The sequence below is a fragment of the Polyodon spathula genome, chromosome 22 (assembly GCF_017654505.1).
Source record: "Polyodon spathula isolate WHYD16114869_AA chromosome 22, ASM1765450v1, whole genome shotgun sequence".
NCBI classification, from domain to species: Eukaryota; Metazoa; Chordata; class Actinopteri; order Acipenseriformes; family Polyodontidae; genus Polyodon; species Polyodon spathula.
Window position 1 is genome coordinate 21,623,909 of NC_054555.1, and position 11,732 is coordinate 21,635,640.

Sequence of the window (11,732 nt, forward strand, 5' to 3'; positions counted from 1 at the left end):
AGTAATATTTGTAAATGACTATTCCAATTGATCAGTTGCAAAATGGAAAGAACTGGTCAAGCGTTTTGAGATTCAATAAGAAAACTTTGCACCATTAAAGGGAAACTGGTTTACTGTAGGAACAGCTTCAGAAAGACAGGGGGTAACGTAACAAGGACGCTTTGACTGAGACTGCAAGGTACGGACAACGGGGCTTTTGACAACTCGGATCACCTGGAATAAAGACTTTAAATCTGGGCTACAGTAGAAGCATTGCAAAAGTGTATTCATGTATTGAAGTTTTACTACACATCCATGCACTGTGTTTTGAGATAGAATTTGGACTAAGAGGATCGCATATTACTACCACCACTACTACTACTACCACTACCACTACTACTACTACTACTACTAATAATAATAATAATAATAATAATAATAATAATAATATAATAAAAAAAAAACAAACAAACAAAAAAAAACACTTCTTTTACTGAGAACAACGAATATTACATACTGGAAAATACGAAATTACAGGAATACTTAAAAATAAATAAATGCATAAAAAGAGGCTGTTTGTTTTTTTGATTTTACGAAGTTGAATGTATTCACCGAAAGCGGGATCCTTTTCCTTCTGAGCTGTAACGTTGTTGCACGGAAGCACAGCACTGGTGGTGTTTACTTACAAGGACATGTTTTAATTTTTTTTTTTTTTTCCAACAATAATATTATAAATCAGTGCTTACATCCAATTGAGAGATACAGACGTTTGCAACGCCGCAAAATGTGATCGGCATGGTGAGTTGTTTAAAGACACTTTACATTTAAGAATTCGTTTAAAACGACTATTGTTATTTGGATTTATTTTATATTTTTGTAAATCTCTCCCTTCCCTTTTTAGATTGTTTTCTGAACTGTGTATTTTCTAAATAATTGCCCACGAGGGGAGAATATATATTCTGCGAGACCAGCTATTGCAGGGCAAGCTGGCTGTCATGCGGTATTGATCCCGGAGAAGTATGTTTGGGCTGGAACAGTTTGAACATCAGATCAGTAGCAGAAACGTTGGCCACGGACATAGAAACTTTAACCAGCCTGGACTGAACATGAGCGCCCACTACAAGAACCCGACTTTCCACCCATCAGGTCCGCCTGGAGCCGTGGAACAAGGCATGGGCACTTTGAACGAGCCCTCAATGCTGGGACTGAACATGAACCTAAACGGGGAGCAGTACGGCTTTCACCCCCGGGGACATTCTGAAATACACGCAGGGGGGCTGCAGCAGCAACCGATGCATGGCTTTTTTAACAACCAGCAACCTCACCACGGGCACCCGCATGGCCACCACCCTCATGCCCACCAACACCACCCCCACTTCGGGGGCAATTTCAGTGGACCTGATCCCAGCGCATCTTGCCTGCATGGAGGTCGACTTATGGGCTACAACAGCAGCAGCATGGGGCCCCAGCAGGGCTTTGCGGAAGGTTTTGACCCTATGGCAGAAAATCAAGGTGCAGGAGGTGAGGGGTTTGGGCACCAGAGGCCAAGTAATATGCCTGAGTTTCAGCACCATAACTCCCAAGCCACCAACCACGCAGTTCCGGCTCCTTGCCTCCCGTTAGATCAATCACCAAACCGGGCTGCCTCATTCCATGGCGTTCCGTCCACCACTTCATCGGATGCCCACAGCCTTGAGCAGCGGAGAATGCCTGCTCAAGCTGGCGTGGAAACTTTGGAATACAGTTACCCCAGCGAGACCCCTTCAGGACACTTTGATATGCCAGTGTTTTCCCCATCAGAATCTGATGCACAGCTTCCTCACTACGGGGCTGGCAGGCAGGTACCTGGTGGCAACTTTCCTGGCAATCCAGCTATGCCAAGAGCACCAGGCATGCCAGGCATCTCTAAAGCCCACCCGCAGCAGCAGCATGGCGTTTTCTTTGAGAGGTTTGGAAATGCTCGAAAGATGTCTGTGGGAATGGAGCCTGGCATCAACGCAAGGCATCCATTGATGCAGCAGCAGCAAGGGGGCTTGCTGGCCAGACAAAACTCTTGTCCTCCAGCCATCCCTAGGCAACCACCTACCGAGGCCAGTGCTCCTAACCCTAATCTGCAAGACAACGGGGTGATGATGCCAGGCCAACATAACCAGTTTGAATACCCCATTCACAGACTGGAGAACAGAAGTATGCACCCTTACAGTGATCCTATGTTTAATATGCAGCAGCAGCCACCTCAGCATCCACCAAACCAGAGACTGCAACACTTTGACACTCCCTATTTGAATGTGGCAAAGAGACCGAGGTTTGATTTTCCAAATAACCACAACCCTGAGAACTGTGCTACTTGGAACAGCAACATACACAACCCGCCGGGCATGGAAAACCACTTATCTCCATCTGCCTACCCTGGTCTTCCTGGGGAGTTTACCCCTCCTGTACCAGAGGGATTCCCACCGGGTCCCGCTCTGCAGCACACAGGCCCCGATCAGCAGTCTTTGCAGCAACGCCAAAATGCAGCAATGATGATTAAACAAATGGCTTCCAGAAACCAACAGCAAAGAATGAGGCAGCCTAGTCTCCAGCAGTTGGGTCACCATGGAGATGTCAATCAAAACAGCATGGTGCACGGCGGCCAAGTGGGAAATATGCCTCAGCCAAATTTTGAAAGGGAAAGTGGGGGAAGGATGGCTAACTTTGATTCCCAGAACCCACATATGGCTCAGGAGAATACCTGGTTTCCAGGTCCCCACCCTCCTGGAGAAATGATCCAGCGCAGGATGGGTACCTCCAATGTACCTGGAGAGGCCAGCCCACATGAAATGAATATGCAGCAGAATGGGGCAAATATGCTCTTTCGGCCTGGGGTCAATGGAATGGGCATGCAAGAGCCTATGAGGATGCCAGGAGATGGACATGTACAGGCTTTGCATTCCCCTGGCATGCAGTTTGGAAATACTATGGGCAACCTCTCCCAGATCCAGTCTCCCGGGGCTGGGGTTGGGCTCCCAAATGCACCGTCAGACCGAAGACCCCCAGACTTCCCCACACCACCTATGGGGGCACAGCCGGGTTTCCCTTTCAGTGGGACAAACAGACCGGGAGCTTCCCACAACAACCCCCCAGGTGTGAATGCTTCCCCCGGCAACTATCCTTCCCAGTCTGAGTTTCAGCAAGGCCAGCGCTCCTCTGTTAGTAAGTTGGGGGCACTTTCACTGGGGTCATTTAGTAAGACCAATGCGAAAGATAACATGTTTGGACAGAGCTGCCTGGCTGCCCTTTCGACAGCCTGCCAGAATATGATTGCCAGCCTGGGTGCCCCTAACCTCAATGTTACATTTAATAAGAAAAGCCAAAATGAAGGGAAGCGAAAGCTGAGTCAAACTGAGCAGGACATAAATAGCACGAATGCTGGAGCCACTGGCAACAGCAGCAGTGGGCCTGAATATTTCCAGAGCAGTGCCTCTCAGAACAGTCAGATGCCTGGTGCTGGGAATAGTAACAGCAAGCTCTCAGGTCAAAGTGGCACAAGTCAGCCTACCCAAGGGGAAGCTAACCTCTCCCCAAACTACAATATGGACGCTACCCCAGTGAACGAAGGGAAGTCAGCGATAGGGAGTGGGAGGGGGAGAGGGAGGAGAAAAAGGGACAGTGGGCATGTGAGCCCAGGAATTTTTTTTGACAAATTTTCCTCCGACTGTGGGAACTCAGTAGTGAGTCCAGGGCAGCAGGGCCCACCAGCAAGTGCTGTAGAGCTGGGTGGTGGAACCCCCCATGATAAACCCCTCACATCTCCCTCCTGGGGAAAGGGAAGTGATTTGCTGCTTAGCGACCAGCCGGACCTCATGTCCTCTTTGGACAGTGGGATTCAAAGTATAACAAAATCGGACAATAGCTCACCTCATGTTGATTTTCCAGATGATGTGAGCACAAATTATGGCAATGAAGATGAGGTGTCTTCTAGCTCAGACAACAACATACCCAAACCTAATAGGAGCCCTTTGGTCACCAGCTCCCCCAAAATACAAAGGGGTGACCATGGACTGCTTAACGGGCAGAAACAAATGGGTCTTGGTATGCTAAATAACACTACCTCTACTCCAGACAGCTATGGGCTCAGTAGCACTGGGGGCGGCCACCCTGGTACCCCGGGCATGGAGCAGGTCCGCACCCCGTCTAGCACATCGACGCAGGATGAGATTCACCCTTTAGAGATCCTCCAAGCACAGATCCAACTCCAGAGGCAACAGTTCAGCATAACGGAAGACCAGCCTCTTGCTATGAAGAACAAAAAGCCTGACTGCCCAAGCCAGAACGGGGATAATGAGTTGATCAATTGTGTCACGGATGGTGGCAAAAACGCCATGAGCACTATTGACCTTGACTCTCTGATGGCAGAACAACATGCTACCTGGTATATTCCCAGTGATAAGTCCTTGATGGAGGGCCAGGAAGATGACAAATCCATGGCACCATGGGAAAAGACAAAACCTCAAAATAACAACAAAGAAGGTAAATGCTGTTTTCCTTTTAATGGATATGTTTTGTTTTTTTTAACTCGTGAAGGGTTGTATTCAATGCTTTCCGCAGGTAATGACAGTTCTAAATGATAAAGTCGACTTACAGTTTAAAACCGTATCAACTGAAATTTTATTTTAAGCTTACAATAGAGCACATTACATTACTCTCTGTTGAGTATCTGGGAAAATTTTTGTGTATTAGTAATGGCTGTAGAACAGACAGACGGGAATAAAACGGTGTAGAGTGTAGTTGAGAGAGAGAGAGAGAGAGAGAGAGAGAGAGAGAGAGAGAGAGAGAGAGAGAGAGAGAGAGAGAGAGAGATTGATTTTATCAGTAAATTAACAGGAGCTTATCTGCAGGTTAGGTAAGGGTAATCATTGTCTCAAATGCTGGTGTGAACCTCGCTGAAGGTCAGTGGAGGTAACCAGCATTTTTTGTGGGAATCATCCACCCCGTCACAATAGGAGAGGCACTTAAAAACTGTTTTACCGGGCTTTTACAATTTTGACCAGCGTAATATTTTTTTAACAGAGAAAAACTGCTTGGATGTAAACAATGGGTTTGGGTTAGGAAACGATTACTTCTCTTTACAAAAACATTACAAACAAAAGTATAAATTACAACAAAAACACGTTTATTCAGTATGTCAGACCTTGGTTAATCAGATGACTTGCTGATCTCAAGATCCAAAAAAACAAAACAAAACAAACAAACAAACCCCTTTAGAGCCATGCATTGGAGATGTAATTCCTCAGCCATTCTGGCATCTCGGTTGGTATTTGTTATTACTCCAGATAATCTAATTGGATAACGTGCATTGCTTCAAACAGTTTAAATAAAACAGGATCAGTTTACCTCTAACGACCACATTGTTGGCGGTTAAGGTATTTAATAAAACTATCGGTGTTTAGCCCCTCACCCCCTTTGTCAATGTTAAATTCAAAGTTAATACCCCAAGTACGCACTCGGGCAGTTAAGATACCACTACTTAATACACACACACACACACACACACACACACACACACACACACACACACACACATATATGCTTACTAGTTTAATTATGGTACAATTTAGAGAAGTTTGCGTTTTACATGTTTTTAAAATATACATCAATTCTAGTTCTATTGAAAGTAAATTACAGCATCGCATGATTCATATTTAATAGTACTACTACTACTACTACTAATATTATTATTATATTATTATTATTATTATTATTATTATTATTATTATTATTATCCCTGACTGTATTTAAAAATTTTTTATGAAGATGTAAAGAACATTTTAGAATATATATATATATATATATATATATATATATATTATATATATTATATATATATATATCTATATATATGAGATTTCGGGGTATCTATGTTTTTGTAATAAATGTTACTAATTTCCCAACAAGACACATAGGGTGACGACCTCTTTTTTAGTGCTGGTGGGTTGTACTGTACTTGCTTTTCCCTGTGTAAAGGGATAACACAGATCTAAGTCGGCTTTTCTTTATAGCAGTAAACAGTACTGTAAATTGTACCTGAACATATGGGATCAATCTGCTAAACAGGATTAGTGGTTATGATCATTTGAAATGCATGATTTTTATTAAGGCACGGGGTATCATAATAAAGATAAACCTTTTAGAACTCGTATGCTACTTACATCAATGCACATGATGTAGCCTGTTGTAAAAAAAAAAAAAAAAACAAAAACAAAAAAAAAAAAAAAAAAAAAAAAAAAAAACGATTATATGTGATATTTTGGGAAATAGCTTCACATTAATAAAACATGAATCATGAATTTTATTGTTCATTTCATTGAAAAACAGCATTAGGAATAATATTGCATACTTTTAACTAAGAATTCTTGCCGGCGCACCTTTTGGCGGTTCCTATATCTCATCTTTATAAATGGTAAATGTATAAGTTTAGCTATTCCAGTATGACATTATATAGAACTAGATACGCAAAACGTTTTTTTTTTTTTTTTTTTTTTATTATTATTCAAAGTTATTGCGCGGGATACAGTTGTGTACCGCACATCATAGCCTAGAGTTAAGCGCGCAAACATAATTCGAGGTGTTCTCTGTATTTCTTTTCTACTCGATATCAGGGTGAATTCATTTTAAGTGCGTAACTTCCTTTAATTTAAAAACGGTGAAACAGAAGTGGGGAGGGATAGGAGAGGAGAGCAGAAAAACGGGGTGGTTGGGTCTGGGGGGTTGTAGACATGCATAATTTGGCTCTTGATATGCTATTTTAGGTAGCCCCCGCTGCTTGCTCCTTTGTTCTGTTTAACTGTCTGCTCTGAGGGGAGAGAAGGTTCAGAATTGATGCCGGAGTGTTTAACATGCAGAGGAGACCGCGAGCAGCGCATCAGCATTCTCACCGCTTCGCCCTGTGCAAGGACATACATTGGTTTGTTCTCTTCTTTTCCATTTTTAAATGGAGTAGCACAGCATCCCTTTTGCACTGTACGCATTCCCCCTTTCTTTTTAATTTTTTCTGCACAACATCTCTGGTTGGTGCGATCGATAGCTAGTTAGCACAAATCACAGTTCTGTCAGACTCGCCTGTAAGTGCCGCACATAGCAAAGTTTTTTTTCGTGTGTGTGTGTGTGCGTGTTTTTTTAACGTATCTTAAAAAGGTGCAAGATTGTCATGGGACGTTTACAGTACACACATTCATTATATACACACACTGTGGTTTGGGATAAATAGCACGAGCACAATTACCGCTTGCTCTTGTTTGTTTAGAAACCCGCGTTTAAAACAATATGCTGGTTCCTATCAACTGTTATCATTACTGGGTAACCTCGTTATTTTTCTCAATGCCCTGCTAGCAATTGACAGGGCCTCCCAGTAAATGACCTACAAGATTACACAGAGGATAACCCATTTTACCAAATAAATAAGCAATTACAGTGACTGAAAACGCCTCTCTTTTCACGGGGGCTTGTGTGGTGTTTTATCAAGTTAAAACTGGCGACGATATTATTAGCAGGGACAGTTGATTTCTGTTAACCCGAGTGGTTATAAATGTACCACTTTTGTTGTAGCAATCTAGTCTTGGTGGGTTGGAATAGGTACGTCGATACAGGCTATAATATAATATTATACTACAGCATAATATAATATAAATATTTAAAGTGCATGCATGAGACTTCAAGCCCATAGCACTGTATTCCAGTATTTATGGAAACCAGTTATTTAAGCTATTAAACAATTTGATACAGTCAAAACCCATAATTTACTTAAGTAAGCGATACAGTTAACTAGGCCTATGTATTAGACCTAAGCATTTTTACACCTGATTTAATTTACTGGAAGATATGATGTTTATTTCTGCACCATTTTATGACCAATAGCTGCTGTGTAAAATATTCTTTGAATTCGGTGTTAAAACATAAGCCACAAATTATGAGCAAATAGTAAATCCTCACATCATTTGGTAGTTATATATATATATATATATATATATATAGATATATATATATATATATATATATATATATATATATCGAACCAAACGGCAGTCTTGCCGTCAGATAGTGGACTTCACCTCAAGCCAGAACCAGTCGAAGTATTTTAGGAGAATGACAGAGATTATCGGTATTTTTTAAGAAAAAAAAAAAAAAAAAAAAAAAGGCGAGCGGAATCTAAGTACATGCACGGCGTTCATCTGGAAAAAAAAAAAAAAAAAAACGACCGTGAAGACGCCTCAGCAATTAGCAATTCTAAAACAAAGAAACTACAGTAATCGATTGTCTGATAAATATATTCAGTAAGATTGTATAATTTAATATAATTGCATTCTGAACCGTTAATATAATTTATTCCAGTGTGACATAGGCCCTACTTCTTTTTCTGGGTTCAAGGGTCCAGCAACAAAATGGTTACTAAGACAGTGTAACTTAACCCTCCCCAGGTGGGAATGGATTTTTTTCAAGGTGTAGCAATCGTTTAGCATTTAAAGGATCAGCCCCCTTCCAACGGAATCGGTGTTTGTTTACCACGCATTAACACTTCATACTTTATTTATTAGATGCTCTACAATTGTTTTCCAACAGGTAATATATTAACGTTTAGTTTGTTTATTCGAGTATTGAAATAAAACGTTTTCGATTATTGAAATAAAAAATAAAAAGATGATTAATACTATTATCAGTAGCTAAAACACATGTTATTTTAATAGAATATATGAACTCTGTGTATTCCTATATTTTCATGTGTTTACTGGACAGTATCGGAACTGGAAATAAAAAAAGTGCGTTTTAGTAAATGAGATTATCGTTATCACTACAAAAGTTAAGGATTCGGCGTGGCTGTTAAAATCGATTTAGTTAAGAGTAGTAACTCTTCCTAAATCCATTGTGTCAATTTTACATAATTTTGGTTTAAATAGGAGAAATTACATAACTACATTTTTAGATAATATACCGTAGGCTACAATGCAGATACCTTGAGTAATGTGCATTAGCGTACTGATTTTTGTATTTCTCTTCTGAAACAACATGGACAATAAGTATGTTACGTTGTGGCTGCTTAGGGTTGTAGCCTTACTGCAACTGAAAGGAAACTTTATATTTGAAAGAAAGTTCGGGCATGGAAAATCAACAAACTGCCGTTTTAACCAAGACTGCACCTGTCTTTGATAGGTGTGGCTGCTGAAAAACAAACCATACCAACAAGTCTATGCAAGTGTGGAATTATATATATATATATATATATATATATATATATATATATATATATATATATATATATATATATATATCGATAAGAACATTCAGATAAGTCATTCAGTGTGCGCTGTCCACGTATGCAGTGGCTAAACTTTTTTTTTTTTTTTTTTTACAAAGGTTACAATCCAAAAACAGCGCCAGAATTTGGTTGAAGATTACGAACGCAGCTTTTACTTGTTGTTTGATTTATATATTTTAAACTGGACAAAGCTGAACGTTTAATTTAAGTTATACCTTAAAACCAAACTGCTTGTATAATGTAGGCCAATACAAACATACTGAAGTCTGTTTTTCATTATTTTTCGTGCCAGTATAATGTTAATTTTCACGCTGAGTTGTACGTGATTGATATTATATTTACATAATATAGAAAAGGCACTACTTTAGACCGCTTAAGGACATTTCACAATAACCGTAAAAGTGACGACTATTGTCAAATAAGTTATGCGATATTCATCACTGATTTGAAATGTACATCAAAATGGACTAATCATGAGTATTTATCGATGAGGACAGATTAGCATGCAATACTTCCAGTGCAGAATATAATAGGATAGAGTATAAAACCCAGTTTAGTGAGTGTTATACACAGCTCGTTAATTAGTTGTGTTCCTCCAAACGACCTTTTTTTTTACTTGTTTTGCCCAACTAAATTATAGTAATCAATACCTTTTGAATTGCTTTTTGATGACCTGTTAAAACACCCTGCTGCTTATCAAAATCTCAAAGCAACGACACTAAACGATAATTCCTCAGTGTTTACTATATCCTTCCATAGTTTAGCCTACACTCATTCAGGAGATTAAACATCAACCCATATGAACTAAAAACGTAGACAGTGTGCTTTTCTAAGCATTGTTGGCGGTCCTATTTGTTTACATTCCCACATATATTTTATATGTAGGGGTGCATTCCTTAAAAACTACTTCCCACAATGTTGATCTGTGAGCCAAACAGACATTCTCCAGTCTTGTAACAACTTGCAGCAGTAGGAGGTTACGAAGCAAAACATTACCAACACTTACCCAAATTGTGTTTTTTTTTTTGTTTTGTTTTGTTGTTATACTGATAACGGGTTATCTTTTAAGTAACGTAAACCCCCTGTTTAGCGCAATATGGGACACTGCCTCTTAGTTGTTTTATTAATTTAGTAAGCTAACATCCACTGTCATCCCCTACACCTCTTATCATGAACCCTTATTACTGCAAACTAGACATACCAAAAAACCTCCTTCGATTTCAATTGCAACCGTATCAAACATGTTCCTTCAGCTCCCCTGTGCATTTGATATAAAGTTACTTGGCACAATAATACATTTTGCTTTTCAAACTAATAAGAAGACCACTTGGCTGTCTGTTTAAATAAGCCCAGGGCAGAAGATTAGTGGAGAAGGCTTCTGGGTGGGTGTGCAGGAAGCATGATATTTTGCCTGTGTGGAGTGTTTAGGAATGGTTTACATTGATGTTAACACCCACCTACAGGTATAGTCCAAATTCAGTCACCCGTGGGGTTGCAGTAACGAGAAGGCTACTGAAGGTGCTGTGAAACCCCAACAGTGTTGAACATGGGAGCTGAATATATAATTTCAACTTTTAATTATAATTTTTTTTAAATAAAATAATAATAAAAAGTAGATCCCATTTAAAATAAGACACCTTCAATGAAACCCAGCATTATGTGACATGGAAGTAGAATTATATTAACTGTTATTTTTTAACACAACTGAGTTTAACGTGAAGCAATTTAAAAACTCCCTAAGTTAGCCTCATGAAGAGTATGTTAATAAGACTATGGTGTTCTACTTTTTGTTTATTAAGGTAGTATGTTTGTTTATTAATGAGTCAAATAGTTTAATAAAGTTGGAACTTGGAACAGATGTGCGCAGCATGACATATATTTTGTGTCAGGCATACTTGAAATTATTATAGATTATTATTTGTAGCTATCTGGTAAGCAATGGGGCAAGGTATTTTAAATAAACGTATTTGAAGATAATTTCATAGGACTGTGAAATTTCTATTGACTGAAGAGTCCCACTGGTCTTGCTTGTTAGGTAGATGAAGTAATCAGAATTGTTCCTGTGTATGGGAGGGGATGACAACAAATAAATATATTGGGTTAGGGAATGTATTGAAATCACATTTGTTTTATTGATATTTTGTGCTGACAACTTGTAAGCAGGTTAGTATTTTGATTTCTAAAGAAATGTGATTTGACATTTTAAAAATAAAACAGCCTTTGGCGTGTATCCCTTTAAATTAAAGTGTGTTATTGGTTGTTTTAATACCACTCATTGACTAGATACATACTGTATACTCAAATAATGTTATTAGTTATTATTATTTCAACAAAGTGAACAATTTAATTTCAGTTTTTTTAAAATTAATAATAATTTTCGTTGACCCTAAATATCATTATTTAATTTATATTATTAAGCACAGTTTGAATTTTAAAATGCCCGTAAGCCATTGAGATATGA

The 11,732-nt window shown here is 39.3% G+C and overlaps 1 protein-coding gene across 1 annotated transcript in view; it reads left to right on the top strand.

The window, feature by feature from the left end:
* Positions 1–442: 442 nt before the first annotated feature.
* LOC121297131 (transcriptional activator MN1-like) overlaps positions 443–11,732 on the top strand; it is a 25,661-nt gene continuing 14,371 nt past the window's right edge. Inside the window, exons 1-2 of the mRNA XM_041223200.1 lie at positions 443–777; positions 881–4,491. Coding sequence (XP_041079134.1) covers positions 999–4,491 — 3,493 coding nt within the window. The 5' untranslated portion in view covers positions 443–777; positions 881–998. The remainder of the gene's footprint in view (positions 778–880; positions 4,492–11,732) is intronic.